Consider the following 19071-nt stretch of genomic DNA (forward strand, 5'->3'; position numbering starts at 1 on the left):
TGGTGCAGGCTGATGCACCCAAGTCTTATTATTTGACGTGCTTCTTTTCTTGACTGAAATGGATGCTGAAGTCCAGTTAGACAATGCATAAATATTCTACTGAAACCACAAACTGTGGCTTGTAATATGTAATTAATTGGAAGAGATGGAGAGCAACAGGGTCAAGAACATCAGAGTCTCCTATCAGCTTCTCATGCAGCGCAATGGAAATACCGCGACACACACACACACACACACACACACACGCAGATCCCAATCAGCCGATCGCAGTCTTGCTCATGTGTAGCGTGTGAGCGCGCGCGCGCGCGTGTTGTGTGTTGTAACTGTGCGCGTGGGTGAGCGCTCTGTATTATACTAGCGCGTCTCTCACACAGAGACACTGGGACAGCTCTGGATCGCAGACCTGAGGAAAGGAGAACATCTATCTTATATCTTATGCTTGAGGACGGAATACTCGCTGCGAAAAAGAGACACGTTTCATCTGGTCGCATTTTGCCGGTGAGCAACAATGATTTATGCTCGTTTGAGTACCTTGCTATTCTCACAAATGCTTCTGGATAAAAAAAAAAAAAAGATGAACGATCGTGATCATAATGCATGGAGCATTGAATTGCATTTCAGGATAAATCGATTCTTTTTGGGATGCATCCTCAGTGCGTTATGGTAGCCTACATAATCTTATGCTAGAGCCTGTTTGCTTGCACTGGCAGTTTTTTTAGACCCCCCTCGTGTATCAATGCACTGCATCAATATGCAGTGTGCTCTCCAGCCAGGTCGGTCGTTTCTCTCTTGGTAACGGTTAAGAAAGCCGTGCCTGATTAAGATGGGGGACGAGACTCTGGTAATAAAAGCCTCTCCGGCTCTATTTTGGAGAGGAAGAAAGCGGCGGCCGCAGTGAGAACCCAGTGTCCCCCAGCCATGCTGTTGTCATGGTTACTGCGCCGGGAGGCTGGGAGAACATGGCTGCGTCTCAGGCGCGGACAACCTGCGCGCTCTGAGCGCATTTTACTCCACTGATGCTGGACACTAGAGTTCAGTGTGTGCTCAGACCGACAGTCTGTCTCTCTCTCTCTCTCTCTGTCACTCACACTCACACACTCACACACACACACTCACACACACACACCATGCCAGGGTGCTTGCATTGTTTTCGGCACAGCCCTGAGGTGAGCTGAGCTGAGCTGGTCTGAACAGGTGCGCAGCAGACACCATTTCACACTAATTGTAAGGTAGACTTGCGCTATAGTCACAACGCCGGCTTCCAGCATGTTCCAAATGATCATCCACCATCCTTCTGTAAACAGTCTTTAGCCTAATATCAGGGTCTGTGCTGTTACAGGCATGAAAAACCCAACGCGGGTCCTAAAAGTGGCCATTGTTCAGTGTTTATTTAGCACTCCATTGTTAGACTAACTGCGTCCCTGTCGGTTAATTCAGCCAGATGAAGGCGTGAGACAGACAGCGCAGCGCCAGACGAGACACGAGACACGAGACACCGGCCCACCAAAAAGCCACTTTCTCTTTTTTCCCCCTCCTCACGTGGTTTGACTAAGGGAAAGCCTTAACAATAAGATTTATCCCCTGCAAGATTTAGGGGAAGACGCTGAATGTGAGATGACGCCGATACAACACGATGTTTGACCTTGAAATCGGCGGAAGTGACAGAAGCAGGTGATTTAAGGCCAGTTTACACAGCACTGTGCTTCCCACTCGCTCGTTAGTCTCCAGACATGTCAGAACTGAATGAAAATACTGCCTCCACCAACAATGAATTCCTAATTTCTGTCCTTGCGTCCTAAAACTATATTCCACATTCACACATACAGTATAGGGGCAAAAATCTACTGTAACTGATATAATGCATGCTGGAAGTGATCTAATGCACTACAGCCAGTGTATGTGGGAAATGCCAAGACCTGGCCTTGCATATGTGTGTGTGTGTATGTGTCTGACTGCTGGCGTCGTCTTCAGACTGAAAGGGGTTAGTGGGTCATGACAGACTATGAGACTCCAGATTACATGCACTACATACTGAGAGACAGAGAGGGAGGGTGAGGTGTGCACCCTGACATGTGAGCATCCTGAGCATCCCCTATATCAGCCCACTTGAGCTGTCTGACTGTCTGATGCTTCTTTGGGTATAACCGTATCTGACCGCCAGTGAGACAAAACTCCACATTGTCTTTAGAGAATCACAATTCTTGAGTTATAGATACTCCTATCAATATGTGCTTTATGGCAGAGTGGCGAGACAGAAGCCTCTCCTCAGTGCAAAACACATGAAAGCCCACTTAGAATTTGCAAAAAAAAAAATTTTTAAATTTCATGTTTTCATGTTTTCATATGTCTTCCACTCTGCCATAAAGCCCAGATCGGTGGAGTGTTGCAGTGATGTTTGACCTTCTGTAAGTTTCTCCCATCTCTACAAATGATCTCTGGAGCTCAATCAGAGTGACCATCGGGTCCTTGGTCACCTCTCTGACCAAGGCCCTTCTCCCCCAGTTGCTCAATTTGGCCAGGCGGCCAGCTCTAGGAAGAGACCTGGCTGTTCCAAACTTCTTCTATTTAAGAATTATGGAGGCCACTGTGCTCTTGGGAACCTTTAATGCAGCGGAAATTTTTTGTAGCCTTCCCCAGATCTGTGCCTCGACACAATCCTGTCTCTGAGCTCTGTAGGCAGCTCCTTTGACCTCATGGCTTGGTTTTTGCTCTGATATACATTTTCAACGGTTAGACCTTATATAGACAGGTGTGCGCCTTTTCAAATCAATTGAATTTGCCACAGGTTGACTCCAATCAAAGTGTAGAAACATCTCAAAGATGATCCAGAGAAATATGATGCGCCTGAGCTAAATTTCAAGTGTCATAGCAAGGGGTCTGAATACTTATGTCAGTGTGATATTTCAGTTTTTCCTTTTTAATAAATTTGCAAAGTTATCACAAATCTGATTTTTGCATTGTCATTATGGGGTATGGAGTGTAGATTGAGGTGGGAAAAAATAAGTTAAAGCATTTTAGCATAAGGCTGCAACATAACAAAGTGTGAAAAAAATAAAGAAGTCTGAATACTTTCTGAATACACTGCATTGAGCTAATTAGAAAGCCCTCGTTTGCCAACTTGGGTCTTTTCCTTACGTCATCAAACTACCACGTAGCCTAAATTTGTTGGAAGAATGGATAGTTTGTCCTGCTCACTGTTGCATTGATTATTGTTTTGTATATACTGTAGATTATCCTTTGTCCTTGTTGGTGGTATCTAGAATGATGACCGAGTGTTTGGGCTCTGCTAAGTCACACCACAGCCAATCACAGTCTTGAAATCAAGTTTATCAGTTTATCAGAGTCTCTTCTACTATTGGTACTTGTGGTACTTCTGGTACGTGTTGGTCTGAAAGGGTTAAGACTCATTAGACACTCTTCTGGATTCTGTATGCTTGCTAGAATTTACCTTCTTAACCCTGAATCTGCAGTCAACACATACTGCAGAACATTTTTCAATGACTCTCAATAAGTCATTTTAGTAAGTGTGATGAAGTCTTGCTTTGCTATTGGTGACACCTTTTTATTCCAGAGAAGTCCATTTGGTCCAGAGTGCTTTATCAGTTCCTGCTCTGGGACTCTTTTGTTGCACTTTGTCTATGTCGTTATCCGTCATTGTACAGCATGATTCTGCATACTGAGCTCCATCCCTAAGGAAAAGGCACCTTGCTTTAATACAATCAATAAGGAGCCTAAAGAAAACATTAGTGGGCAAAATTAAGACAGAGGAAGTCAGGGAGCCTGGAGAGAACACAAAACATGCAATACATGGCATTTTTCAAGCCCATCATTGCACTTTTCCAAATGTACTGGCCATGTAGGACTTCTAAGCACCTCAAATGCTCAGAGGAGCCATGCCACTGTGAGACATTTATTGTTTCATGATCCTGTCATCCTTCCTACCTCTTCAGGGACCCCTGGCCAGAGATAGCACATAGCACAACTGATTATACCCCACATCTAGTCTACTTATAAATATATACACTCACCAGCTACTTTATTAGGAATAGCTGCTCATTCATGCATGTGGCAGTAGCACAGTACATATAATCATGCACATACAAATCAAGAGCTTCAGGTAATATTCACATCAAACATCAGAATGGGGAAAAATGTGATCTCAGTGACTCTGACCATGGCAAGGTTGTTTGTGCCAGATGGGCTGGTTTGAGTATTTCAGAAACTGTTGATCTTCTGGGATTTTCATGCTCAACATTCTCTAGAGTTTAAACAGAATGGTGGCAAAAACAAAAACAGAGAGGTCAGAGGAGAATGGCCAGAATGGTTCGAGCTGACAGGAAGTTACGCTACTACTCTACTCAAATAACCACTCTTAACAACCGTAGAAAGCAGAAAAGCATCTCGAAACACACAGTATGTGGAACCTTGAGACAGATGGCCTACAACAGCAGAAGACCACATCTGGTTCCAATGGGAAAAAACATTGCCTGGTTGTTTTTTCTAATCTTCAGCTGTCCACTTCGATATCAATTTATTGTGTATCTTCTTCTCAGTATAAGGTGCTCATAATGAAGTAATAAAAGGGGATTAACAGTCTTATTAAACTTTATTAGATATTTATTAATATTCTGGCAACGATTACAGTGCTTTGACAAAGCTGTTGAAGCACAGTCAATCAGTAGGAGTGTTTGAGTTTGTGTACAAAACCCTGGGTTTGTATGTTAGCGGGCAGTGTGTGTGTCATTGCTGGTATTTCGACAGTACAGACTGTGCAAGTGTGGTGGGTGGTAGGTTGTCTGAAAGTAATTAAGGGTAATTGATCGTTCTTAAGAACCTGCTGTTCTGCTGACAGCACAGGAACTCAGTCTCACACCTGTACATATCCATGGCAGCAAGTCCATCATGCATAATGCCCACATTAGAGAGGAAACTAATTTTAATCAAATAGGTCATCATGGGCCTTGACACAGCCTACAGGACAGTTTCCTTGGTTTACTTTAGTTTTCTCTTTTTGAACATAAAATAAATTATTCACTCATTTATCCTTTTCCCTTGTCATTTTATCTTTTAATCTTCATCTCTCACTTAAATATTGTGCCTGAATAGTCATCCAGTCTCTCTTTTCGTCTCTCAGCGTAATGGTTAGTTTGTACCATTGATCTGAGGGCTGCTTTGTGGTTGTGTAGAAGCGGATGCTTGATTCTGACTCCATGAACATCTGCCAGTGGCTCAGCACTGGGACTTTTAGTAATGCTCTAAATAACAGCCCGCCATGCTGCGGAAAATTAGCCTGCGTGTGTCTTTGGCGTGTGTGTGTGTGCATGCATTTGTGCTTTCCATGCCAAAAGCGCATTTGCTATTATAGTGAAGTTTGCTGATGAAATAAGTTTGTGTATGTAAGTGTGTGTGTGTGTGTGTGTAAGAGAGAGGATGAAAGTAAACCTTCAGAGTAAACCTTAAATGTCATATGAAATAATTTTGTCCGGCGAGACTATGCTGATCCTGTAATCTTTACTATAAAAACCAAAAGGGAAGGAGTTACAATACCGCAGAGACAACCTTCCGGCTCAGACAAACGCGCCACTTGGACACGCAGCACAAGCGTTGTGTGCTTGATTTAATCTACTTGTCATAAAACTTCAATCATGCCACGTATGTGCCAACAGAAAGGTATCGCTAAATTTAAAATTAGATTTTATTTCTTGGTTAATGCAATGGAAGTTTCCACAAAGGGCCTGGTTTGAACTGGAGCTGCAGTTTTATGACTGTTTGATTGAATTAGGTCTTAGGCTTTAGATATTCTTAAACTGCAGCATGTGCGTCAGAGCTGCAGCTTCCTTCTCACCGAAACTGCAAGAAAGGAAAGGAGGGAAAATGTCCTCTCCTTCTTTCAACTAATAAGATAGAATACAGTGGGCCATTTATATATCTGACTATCTGTTTTAACCTATTTCCCTCTCTCTCATAACAGATGCCTACTTCATCTATTCTGTCAACTGAGTCCACCAGACAAGCATAGTGTTGTTCACACAGTCAAATTTAGTCCCTGATTCGGCTGCCACAGTGGCTGTAATTGCCAGACTGAGTGCTGAATGCTGTCATCTGATGAACTGTATTAGACAGAATGTGTCAGTTACGTTGGAAGTTTGCAAACTCAAGGTCATACTTAAGCTTTTTTTTAATATATGCTGTATGTGGAGATGAACTGAACTGAAGTGCTTGTATGTTAATTCAGCTAGTGTGTGTTTGAATGTATCACATTATACCCACTCCTGTGCGTGATTTGATTATCAGACTTTTCAGATATGGTGGAGTTTCACAATAATTCCTTAAAAGACCCAGATCACTTCACATTATCACTTTTGTCGCGTACCCCAATCTCTGAATAGGCGAGATGCATCTATTTTTAATTTGATGTGGGGAGAATAAGTGCGTACTTCATCTTTAAATATTCTGTTTTTGTTGTCTACTTTTTTTTTAAGAAAGCCATGTTTTCATTTGTCCCTAATCTGTATTCCTCATCAATTATCTTATATTCAAATAATATTTCTCTTCTTACAGCTGTAACGTTTGACTCCTACCTGGATTGCCTACTAACTGTGACTAAAGAGGCCACCATGAGCCAGGAGGGGCAGGATGACCCCCTCCACATAGACACCCCACCTCCAAACACACCGCCAGAGCCACAGCAGGATACAGACAGCCCTGAGACTGTAAGTGTGGAAAAAGAGAACGAGGAGACTGGAATTCAGGAGGATGCTGCAGAGAACAGGGATGCAGGAGAGACAGAAACATTGTCAGAGGGAACAAGGCCAGATGAGAGAAATGAGGATACACTGACTAATGGAGCTGAGGAAGAGGAGAGGAGAAAAGAGGAAGAGCAGGTCAAAGATGATGCTGGGAAGAATGGGGACACGGAACACAGCAATGGAGATATCGTTGAGTGTGAGGGCTGTGATGACCCCCTGCCTCAGTTAGAGGATTCAGCAGAACCACAGCACACAGTAAGGTTAGTAATCTAACTGTCTATAGATTTATAGCAGCCTGCCAGTTAGATTATCCCATAAAATACATTTAATTTGTACAAATTGTTCACACTCTCAGGAAAAATATGTCTGACTAAACTGGAGTCATTGCCACACATATATTATTGTAACTGGTAGAGCGTGCATCACAATGAACACTCTCTCTACCAGTTAAGATGATCATAACAGCACGATGGTTTTAAGAATCTGTGCCTTGTACCTTTCAACTCACTTTTCACTCAGGTGTGTTCTTCCTTTAGTTAGAGGATCTAGGGGAAGTAGTTAAGCATATAAGTTACATAATTGGCCGTTATAGGTGCAATGAGTGATTTTTAATCGGAACATTTTAGGGATTTTTGGTGAGGTTCTCCTCACATTCTGGTCTCTGTGATGCCCAAGGCTCTGTAAAAGGGAGCAAACCAAATAATGTGAACCACCAACATCTAACTAATTAGGACAAGAAGTTGTCTTTATTTGCAGGTCAATTCAGAAAGCCGTTCCAGCCTAGGAGCCTATGTTTAGTCTAGCCTGTGTTTTGGGGTGTGGCTTTGGATGTTGGGTTTCAAAGCAGCTATTTTTAGTTACTGATTATAAAATCACTGAATATAACTTTCAGAACCACTGTTGTACCTTTGGATAGTGAAATATGCCTGTACTGTATCTTTTCTGAGAGGGCAGAAAAATAGGGACATAAAGAGATAGAGGTCCTTTGAAGGTCATCACTGTCAAAAGTACAAAGCTTCCTTCACAAACCATATGATCAAGAAACCATAGACGTCAGTGGAGATATTTTGGGGCTGAACAGAAGGCAGGGAGCTATTACGTGTGTTTTAGTTAGAGCAGTGCGGTATTGTCAGAGGTGGGCTGTAACACGTGTGTGAGAGGAAGGCGGAAGAAGATATTTTAGGGCTGAGTGGCAGGGGAACTGTCCTGAATGAGGCTCAGCTCTGCTGGGATTCTGCTGCTCTTGATGCATGAGTATGACAGCAGCACAGCTAAAGATAGGAGACACGCACACACACCATCCTGCTTTGCCATTGCTGCCGTGTGACAGCCAGACGTTGCATCGTTTGCATAAGATGCTATGTAGTTCGAATTTCATGTAGCGTAGTGGATTTTCAGAAGTAATTTCAGGAGGCATAGTAGATTATGATATGCTGATGTACATGCTGACTGTGTGTGTCAATGCAGTTTGGAGAACGGTACCGGAGAGGACAGCGAAGGACAGGAGGAAGGGCAAGATTGTGATAAAGAGCCAGGGCAGGGGAACCTGGACACATTCAGTTCCACCTTCGAGCTTTCAGTCGAAGAGGCAGACGGGGAGGTAGAGGGAGAAAATGAGCCACTGAACCAGGACAGCTTCAGCTCAGCATTTGAGCGCATTGTTGAGCAGGTTGGCGAGTCCATAACAGTCGAGGAAGAGGAGGAGGAGGAGGACGGTGAGGACGAGCGCGACAGGACTAAGGAGAGCCAGGACGGCTTCAGCTCTACGTTCGAGCGCATCGTGGAGTCGGAGCTGCTGAGGGGCGGGACCTGCTACAGCAGCCTGGACTCGCTGGACGTGCTGTCTCTTACGGACGAGACGGACAGCTGCGTGAGCTTCGAGGCGCCGCTCACGCCACTCATCCAGCAGAGGGCGCTGGCGGGGCCTGAGCCCCCGGAGCTGGAGCTGGAGACTGTGCAGGAGAGCGCTGAGACGCAGGAGGGGGAGGGAGATGGGGACGAAGCCGGATCAGACAGTCCCCTCCACACCTCCATCCCAGGCAGCAGGTCTGAAAATGTGCTGAGCCAGCCAGCGCAGTGGAGCATTCCCAATGGATTCCACAATGATCTGGCAGGCAACATACAAAAGACAGCAATCCTCCCCAGCTCTGTCAGGTATGTGTGTGTGTGTGTGTGTGTGTGTGCTTGTGTGTGTGTGTGTACGCCAGGTGTCCCTGCTGTCTTTAAAACAACAAGCTAATTTAATGGTGACTAGCCACCTGTGACAGTAAATAGGAACTGGGACTAGTGATGGGAGGTAAGGGCTAGTCGTATCACTTCCTGTTGGCCCTCTTGTTCAGTGGATACTAGGAACACACAATTGCACCGGTGCAATGAGCAAGGCTCTGGTTTTCTGGGAAAAAAAAGTCTCAAAAACATGAAAAAAATCACAAGTCGTTCTAGACTTCTTCCTCATATTCTTAAAATAAATTGTTGTAATGAGTAATGTAATAGTTACTTACTGCCATGGCCTATGTTATTTAAAGTATTATACAAAAGCATTCTTATTATTAAATAGAGTGTGATTAGAATGGATTTATTCAGTATTCCCATTAAGACAACAAGAAAATCAACTAGGTCACTTCATTTCAATAAATGATCATGCACATTTTACCTGGTCAGCTTGTTAATGGAACTGTATAAACACCACAGAAAGCTTTTCTTACTATTCTGGTAAATATGATGGAGCTTGTTCTCTAAACATCACATCACAGTATTTTAACTCCTTTTCAACGCAAAAGCGTAAAATATCATTAAATCATTAAAGAGCTAGTCGTGCTTGTGGATGAATTCATAGAATATCCAGTTTCTCTAGAAGCTGACGTGGATGAAATGATTCTGAATTATTTAAGGCTAAAAATCATGCGTTAAACGTTGCCAATGTGTTCTGGGTTGGATTTTTCCCCATTTTTAAATTCCTCATTCACAATTCCATACATTTTAAATTACACTGAAATAAAATTACCTCTTTTGAGTGAACAATGATTAAAAATATCCTTTTGCTATTTGACAGATATAAGCCAATATTCCATTGATTTGCTCACCTTTCTAGATGTTGCACAAAACTGGGGCTAGCAAGCGCACTGCCCCATTTAGCTCCCCAGAGGTAAAACTGCACCTAGTGGTCAAACATGGCACCTACAACAAGTGCAAACAGAAGCCCATAGCCCACAGGGGCAGGAATCACATGAACATTTTTTCAGTGGAGGATGAACAGAAGACAGCACAGTTAATATGGATATGTTTGGAGGAGAGCACTAGCTGGCCTGCTTCCCATACATGAGCTCACAGATGCTTGTAATTGGTTACTGTCGTTCTGATAGACAGGAGAGAGAGATATGCAATCCTTCCACCCGGAGAGAAGGGCCAGTTATGCCGTCTTGGACAGCTGGCAACAGATGGCTATAGCATTTCACTATTGTGCCATTCAGGAACTACAATGCATTTTTTAAATCATTATGGATCACTGCACTTTTATAACTCCATTGTTATTCACTGAAACAATTAACTGGATGTTAAATTTTTTGTTACATTGGTGAAACAAAATGAAAACATATGAAACATGTGGTTTTGTTTCTCTGAACCCAGTTTCCCATAACATGCCTGCATGTTTCATCGAAGCTTTATTAGCTTCATGAAAACGTCATCAAGTATCACAATGTGATATTTTTTTTGCCTTGTCACCTACACCTAGAAATACCTTGAATTTTACTAGAAGAAAATCAGAATATAATAAATAATAGAATAGACGTTTTCCCAGCTAGTCCTCTTGTGCTGAGACAGATCATTTCTTCATTTGAAGCATCCAGGTTCCATGGTGCCACCAAAGCTGTTAGTGGACTGCTGAAATTTGTCCAATTCTGACCAGTAGATGGCATGCAGAGTCCAGTTACAGACAAGGGCTCTTTCATTTGCTGACCAAAGTGGTGAATTAACTGGCTTTGATTAAGCTATTTATATAGATGATGTGTAGATGTAACATTCCCGAGACACACAGAGCTTTGTACAACAATTGCTCTCACAAAATGGATAGAACATATGGTAGATATTTCCACTTCAGGAAATTCAACAGCACTAGAATATATATTGCAGTCCAACATTAGTGGACTTAATGTTCTCTCCTGCTGTTCTGGATCCACTGAGTTTGGGATGGAGGCTTCGGCTGGCTTTACTCTGCCTGAATTTGACTGGGAGCCAGAAAGAAGGAGTGGAAAGAATTTCGACTGCTAAGAGAGAGCTACTAAAACCAGGGCCCTGTGCTGCAGTAGATATGTTTCTCAAAAAGATTTTCTTGTCAAGCATCTGTCTTGGTTTCTCAAGGGGACTCCCTTCTTTCTCACTCTCTCAGTCTTTCTTTCTCTTTCTCTCCCATCGTCCGTCTGGAATGCTAAGCAGCAGATGTTGCTGTTTATTCTTTCCCCCTCTTTTTAAACGACTAGCAGCTTCCTGTCCCCTAAGTGCGGGCTGAATGAGGCATTGTTTTTGAAAGAGTGACATCATCGCCTTTGGCTTTCCTCTTGCATGGCGGGAGTCCTGCTCTAAATTTCACTCACATTGTTTGGCCCAAACTGCTGCAAGCCTCATCAGCGCATTAACCTTCATTGCTCCATTACTCTACTAGAGATCATCTAGATCACTTTTCACAAACCGTGGGGGGTTAACGCTTTCTTAATGTGGTATCTGTTAACGTGCGAGCTGGACATATGGAAAAGACTATACTTTAGAATGCTTTTTTGGTAGCTATCATCATTATCCTGAGATTCTACGCTGGTTACATGTGCTGATAATCAGCAGCTCTTTTGTGCATTAGTGTAAGTTGCAGAGTGACTACAAGCTTGATGGGGGAATAGTCCTTGTCTGCTTGTCTCTAACACATGATTCCATTGAAATGAAAATAATTCTACCCTAAACACTGTTGGGCAATGCTCCAATGCTGCTGGGCATCTTTGGTCTATAGCTTCTTTCATTTCTTCATCATAAGTATGTGATTTTTTTTATATACTTGAAAACCAAGCCCTAATATGACTTCATTTAGGTCATGTACTAGGTCATCTGCAGCCAGATACGCCTTTCAGTGTATAAAAAAATCAATGCTTTAAGATCAGACCAGATTTTTTAAAAATAAAATTAACTGAGCTATTCAAATATTAATCTACATTAATCCGCATTAGGCAAAATAGGTACCATCATAGTTATTTTTTGGATAAGGAGAATTCCATTTTTATAGTTTTTTATCTGTGATCTATCCTGCTACAGTTACATCCTGTTAAAGTGTATATTTAAAGCATTTTGAATCATATTAACAAAATTCTTCCAAGTTTTATAACCTATTATTATAGATTTAAGTTAAAAATGTATATGCTTCTTAAGTTATTGTGCTTTTAATCATATAATTTACATTGCTAGTCAATTAAAATGATAACTAAATAATGACTATAACCACCATAAGTAAGTAATAAGTGCTGTACGTTAGCAGCTAATAAATAAAATGCATACATCACATATCCCTTTGTGAGGAGAATTATGATACTGAAGATCTTTATAGAAATCTATAATTAATTTAAGTATTTTCTGCATTGGACTCACACTGGAGCCTTACTGATCTGTTTAACATGTTTCTTGTGAGTTTATAATGTGATGTGAGCTTCTGTATCTCCTCTGCATATTGTAGATTGATGTATATTTCAGAAATCTGAGACTTACTTCAGAGAGTATTTGAGCAGGAATCATATGAGAGCTATTAATTTGGTAGTCTCTCAGTTCTTCAAGTCTTGGAAAAATAACAGACTGTGTATCTACCAATCCTTTACTTGTTCAGTTTTTACAGTGTCTGGGTTTGTGTGTGTGAGCAAGTTTTCACATCTCGGTGGGGACTAAATGTCCTCACAGGGATAGGAATAACGGCCAGTTTTGACCTTGACCTAGCTGGTCCCCATGAGGAAAAGTGATTTTCTTTTTTCTTTTCTTTAATTGCAGATTTTATTAAAAAACAAACGAACAAACAAACAACAAAAAAAATACCCTAAAAGAGCCAAAAGGTTTCCATTTAGTTATTCAGGTTAAGGTCAGCATTAGATCTAGGTGTAGGCATAGCATTAATTAGTTGCATAAATAATTCCGTTAGTAAAATATTCTTGTGATATTAATAAGACAAATGTGTGTGTGCGTGTGTGTTGATAGCAGTGATTTCTGTTTAGGGATTTCTGCCACAGAAACCACCATAGCGCACCCCCTCCGGTCATCTCGGGATCAATCAGTTCATTTTGAAAGGCTTGAAAAGCTCTCAGTACACTTCATTACCCTTGAATTGTAATTGACCTCTGAGTTTATATTCGATTACAGTGTACAACTTACAGTGGCTCAAACACATTGGACAGCATTCAGAGCAGGCCCTCAGCCAGGTTTCTGTGGCTTTTCCTGTTTTATGTGAGAGCTTTCCAAGCACCCGTCTCTTTCCTTTATTCGCTTCTCTTTTTTTTCTTTTCCTCCCCCTCCCTCTTTTCTATATATTTTCCTTTCCTTTCTATATCTTTTCCCCTTGTCTTCTTGCATATCCTTCCCTGTCTTCTCTTCTGTGCTTTTGACAGCCACTGTCTGTCTATAATTCTTATTCTCTCAGGGTGTTCTTTTGTGCCATGCTACACAATAATTCACACTCACACACACACACACACACACACACACACACTTTCCTTATTTTAAACACACAGATAGACATGCATACACACAGACAGACACATCCAGCATTCACAATCTACAGGATTCACAATCAACTCCGAAGCCTTACACACACACACACACACGAGCACTTGCACATACAACATTACTTCATTGTGAAGAATTGTGAAGTTAGCATTTGTTTCTTTGTCATTATAAAGTAGTATCACTCTTTAGTTCCTTCACTTTGTTAAATCATTGGTGTGGTAAAGGTTTAAAAATACTAGTTTCAGGTAAAGCAATGCTGCAGGTAAACTATTTGAAGATGTATTATTTGAAGCACATACAGCGGATATAAAATAGACAAAAAACAAATAGAAACATTTAAGAGGGAAAAAAACACACAAAAAACATACAAAACCCTGCTTACATACATGTGTACACTTCTTAACTAATACTTTGTTAATGCACCTTTTGCTTGTAATACAGCACACAGTCTTTTTAGGTAAGAATCCACCAATTTAGCGCATCTTGATTTGGCAATTTATTTCCAGTCTTCCTTGCAAAAATGCTCCAGATCCATCAAATTGTGAGGGGGTCTCCTGTGCACAGCCCTCTTCAAGTCAGTACACAGGTTTTTGATATGATATCGATCTGGGCTCTGACTGGGCCATTCCAAAATGCTGATCTTCTTCTGAAGCCATGCCTTTGGTGACTTGGATTTTTTTGTTGTGGGTTGTTATTGTGCTGGAAGGTGAAATATTTCATGTTCAGCTGTCTAACAGAGGCCTGCAAGTTTTGTGCCAAAATAGATTAGTATTTGGAGCTGTCCATGATTCCCTCCATCTTGACTGGTGCCCCAGTTCCAGCTGAAGAGAAGCAGCCCCATAGTATGATACTACCATCACCATGCTTCACCATGGGTATGGTGTTCTTTGGGTGATAGGCTGTCTTGTTTTTGTGCCAAACATATCTTTTAGAATTATGCCCAAAAATTTATACTTTGGTCTCACACACATTTTGCCACATGGTTTGGCAAAATGTAGACGGGCTTGGATGGGTTTTTTTTGTTTGTTTGTTTGTTTTCATGAGAAAGGTCTAGCCACCCTACCCCACAGAATAGACCTGTGAAGAATATGAGAGATTGTTGTCACATGCAGGGAGTCACCAATACTTGCCAGATATTCCTACAGCTCCTTTTATGTTGTCTTTGGTCTCTTGGCAGACTCTCTGATAGGTTTTCGTCTTGTCTTTTGTCTGTTCTTGGTAATGTCACTGTGGTGGCCCATTTTTGATGATAGCCTTCATAGTGTTCCATGGTACATCTAATTTTTGGAATTTCTTTGGTACCCTTCTCTTAATTGATACCTTTTCGCAGTGAGATCATGTGTTTGAATGTGATTGGTTATTATACCCCATTATAAAAGGGTGCACACACTTAGGCAAACAGTTTATTGTATTTTTTTTTTTCTTTTTGATTTTTCACTAAAACATTTTTATTGTTTTCCACTAAATTCCATTGCTTGCTATATCACATTAAAGGTGGAAAAATATCTGAAATGATTTATCTTGGTTTCATTTTTTACATCACAAAAACCCTGCAATTTGAACAGGGATGCGTAGAATTTTTATATTCGATGTACTTATAACCAGTGGCTGAAATGTCCCTTTTCACTAAATAATTGTCTGGCGCATTTTCACAATTAAATATACAAGACTGTTTGTCTTTTAGAAGCTTGACAGAGCACTACATAAGGGATCTCTGAACTTGTTTAAATTGAGAGCTACTTATAGAAATTGTACCCAGCTACTCAATTTCACTCCCTGATTTTATGATTTAATAAAGACACATTTGAGGGTTTTTCATATTCAGCTTCCAAAAATACATAGTTATTAGTAGCCAAAGGAGATAAAGAGTTAAAAACAAAACAAAACTTATTTAATAAATTATTCATCTATATAAAATAATCTGGAATTAAAATAAAATAAATGTGTAGTTTTCTTTTAAATGAGACATGCTCAATTCCAGTACTGATCCATCGTTTCAGTGCAGTATTATCCACGGAATTTATATTCAGTATCAGATCTGATTCCTAGTCTAGACCAATTAAAAGGTGACATGGCAAGGACAGACACATAAGGAACCAGACACAAGGGGGGAACAGATCCTCAAGCAGAGGATTGTAGAATTTTGATGTTAATTCTTGATTCATTACAGTAGGACAGTACTCTGGTCATTCAAAAAGTGCATAAAGTGGTGACTGCATTTAAAATATACAGGATGTATATTCTGAACAGAATTACATATGTGTGTATATGTATGTGTGAAGATGGATTGCTGTCATTGCCTTTGTTCCCTGCTGTTAAATCCCATCGGTTTTCCAGTACTTTGCAGTCTGTGCTGAGTTTTGGCTCAGTCTAATAATAGCTTCAGTCCGTCTGTGTCAGGCGCATCATTACAGCACTGCAGAGTGAAATAGCACTCGAGACCCAGGCATCTCACACTGCATGTTTTATGTTGGAGGGTGATGAAAGCCACTGAAAACATTGGAACCGTTACAGTTTAACAGGACAGCTTTGCTTTTTTTTTTAAATAAAGGCTGTGAGTTTGATAATTAAGAGGATGATGTGTATGATGCTGATGAAGAAAAAGATATGTAGTAACTGCTGACAATGACGATGATGATTATGATGATTATTATAATGATGATGATGATGAGCATAGCTAAGGAAGATTGGAATATTGAAAGTTTGATTTGTGTCTCTGTCATTTGAAAGCAGGAGTGTGACTGGAAGAGAAATTAGAAATAGAAATTTGTTTTCGTAGCTCTTTTCGCATTACAGATTTTCCCAGAGCAGCTTAACAGTGGGAGAGAAAAGCTGCCAAAGATGGAGATCAGGAGAAAGAGGACTCAGCAGGGGGAGCTCATCATATTCTCTCTGGCTCTGTGAATCATGAGTCGTTTTTTTCATACCAGAATCTAGAAATTCTAGTTCATAAAGAATATAAATTAATAGTTACTGGTAAGGATATTGGAATATTAGTTATGACTGGAGTTATATACCTTTAAAGTGTGTACGGTTAATGTACTGGCATAATCGCCACATAGTTACAGTACTTTTTGTTAGCCTGATGAGGAATTGTTGCTATAACGCAATTGATGTCCGTTTCACGAACATTCCATAACAGTGGAATTAAATGTAACTATAAACAGTTAAAAGCGTGACGTGTTGTTCGTTAATAATTTAATGAACAGGTTGTATCACACAACCTGACTTGCTATTTGTGCTGTTCCATACTTAATATAAGTCTAATATAATAATACATAATGAAATGTAAACTGAATCATCTTAGATCAAAAGAATAGAGGTATAAGACAGTAAATTATCAAATTTTGCAGGAACAGGCTATAATATACTGTATATACTGTAGCTAGGTGTTGGACAACACTGTGGTTTTTGTGCGTAACTAGCAAGGTAGCTTTGTTAGCAAAATAACATTATGTGTTGTGTTTGTAGGCCCTAGCTAGTAAGCATGCTAGCTACATGCTAGCTAAGCATGTTAACGTTTGCTGTCTGTGACTATAGTCTAGGAGCAGGATTGGATATCACAGAAAGAACGAACTTACAGAAAGAATTTACAGTTTTTATAGAAATTTGCCTATTTTAAAGAAAGAATTTGTTTAAAGAAATGTAAAGAGCAACAGGTGGCTCTGTTATGCTCGAGGCACATTTATTTATTTTGCAGGAATCCCCTTGCAGTAAATCACCTATGGGTGATTTTTTGAGCGATGTGTTAGACAGCGGTTAAACCACTATCACCATCATCATCATCATCATCATCATCAAAAACACTGACAGAATATCTTTTGGAAGAGCAGTTTTCATCTCTCAAGTACAGTTTCTGAGACTTGTAGAAGGTCCAGTGAAACTTGTCTGTTGGTTTGTGGTGGCCCAACAGCTTATTAAGACATTTTATGTTGTTTTTCCTTTAATTTGTCACCCGTTTGTCATAGCTAGATAATGAAAGTTAACGAGTTATGCTCAAATGACCTAACATTACCTAGGTTTGCAGGTATTATTCCTGAAATTATTTCTTTGCTGATGGTGTAGAAGCTATGCTGTTTATCACAATTAGGATGGGAGATCTTGATTGCTTTAGGTAGTTGCATTTGGAGCCTAGGTTTACAGTAAAGTTAATGATTATCTTTTATTGTATTATTACACCTTATACCACAGTGCCATGGGAAATTCTTAAGGATAGGGAAATTTGTGCTTTCTGGTTTCTTGGTAAGAAGACAAGCTGCATTTTTTTTCCTAATTAACTTTAAGAAAGAGAAAAAGAGGCTGTGAGGGAACGACTGTTTATAACTGCTATAACATAAGTGATAGCAACTAACTCATTTTTGCTGATGCTGCATAACAATAAATATAACTATAAATGTGTCATTTATTAATGAATAACACATTATACTTTTTGTATACTTTTTTTATAGGTGTTGGCAAATTGCTGTGCTAGAAGAGGAATAAAAGCCTTCAGGACATGCTGGTATAGCACGGATCATGCCATACTGCCAGTGATTTATTTCTTATAAGAGCAAGCCCTGTGGTGTTTTATTCCTTACTTAGCTAGAGGAAAGTAAAATCTGCCAGTGCTGTAAATGTTTTTTTTTATTGAACTGTAAGACACGTTGCTTTCTATCTCTCTTTGCTGCTGCATATCTCTCCTACCACACCCTCTCAGTGTGTCTCTGTGATGATGCACACACCCAGGCAGTAAAAAAAGAATATCAACAGAAGAGAACATGCTGTGATGTGCCACATTTTGATAGACATCAGATATCAGTCACATCAGTATGTGTCATACTTGTGTCTATGTAAGCCCATGCCTTAGAGGTTACTTAAAGTGTCTCCTCTTGTTGCATGAATCACTGCTAGATGTATTTTTTTTTATAAGAAACACAGCTGAAAGGAAACTCAGACTCAGAGCAGCAGTGGGCAGAGCCTGCAGCTTGGGCTTTGAGCAGTAGTAGGCAGAGCTTGCACCTTGGGCTGGGCATGTTGCAGCGTCTCTGGGGGATTTCATCTCAAAATACTGCTCCTGTCATGGTTTTCTTATCACTGCTCTCTTCATGCTGCTCCAGAAAAGAAGACTGAGAGTCATTTTCAGTGCAGTGTGCATACAGTAAAGTCCCTTTGTCCCAATTAGAAAAGACATTGCTAAAGTGACCTTGGTGCTCCCGGGCTTGTAGCCAGTTCTGCACTCAAACAGCGGAAGTAAGACAGCGTGTTAAACCCTCCAGGTCATTCACTAAAAGCCTGCAAGCCATCCGAGTCCACACTCCACCCCCTTCCTCTCTTCAGTGTTGCCAGATTGGGTACATTTCACCTGGCCAGCTTAGTTTTGAGTGAAGTGGGTGGGAATTTTATTTGAACTGACAATATATTATATATTTCCAATATATTTCCTTCGTTTTTGTGTACCTGACTTATATGACATCTTATCAAACTTGCATGAGTGAAAGTAACTAATAACCAGAGCCAGCAGACCAAACCATTTTACAAAATAGAGGAACTACTAACTTGTATGATGAGTTGCAAAGGATATATAGGCCTACGTTTTTGA

At 40.6% G+C, this 19071-nt stretch overlaps 1 protein-coding gene across 1 annotated transcript in view; it reads left to right on the forward strand.

The window, feature by feature from the left end:
• The first annotated feature begins 302 nt into the window (after positions 1 to 302).
• Positions 303 to 19071, forward strand: part of psd2 (pleckstrin and Sec7 domain containing 2) — a 41215-nt gene continuing 22446 nt past the window's right edge. Inside the window, exons 1-3 of the mRNA XM_026917943.3 lie at positions 303 to 498; positions 6562 to 7009; positions 8217 to 8903. Of these exons, the coding sequence (XP_026773744.2) occupies positions 6618 to 7009; positions 8217 to 8903 (1079 nt within the window). The 5' untranslated portion in view covers positions 303 to 498; positions 6562 to 6617. The remainder of the gene's footprint in view (positions 499 to 6561; positions 7010 to 8216; positions 8904 to 19071) is intronic.

This window comes from Pangasianodon hypophthalmus, chromosome 7 (genome assembly GCF_027358585.1).
Source record: "Pangasianodon hypophthalmus isolate fPanHyp1 chromosome 7, fPanHyp1.pri, whole genome shotgun sequence".
In the NCBI taxonomy this organism is placed as follows: domain Eukaryota; kingdom Metazoa; phylum Chordata; class Actinopteri; order Siluriformes; family Pangasiidae; genus Pangasianodon; species Pangasianodon hypophthalmus.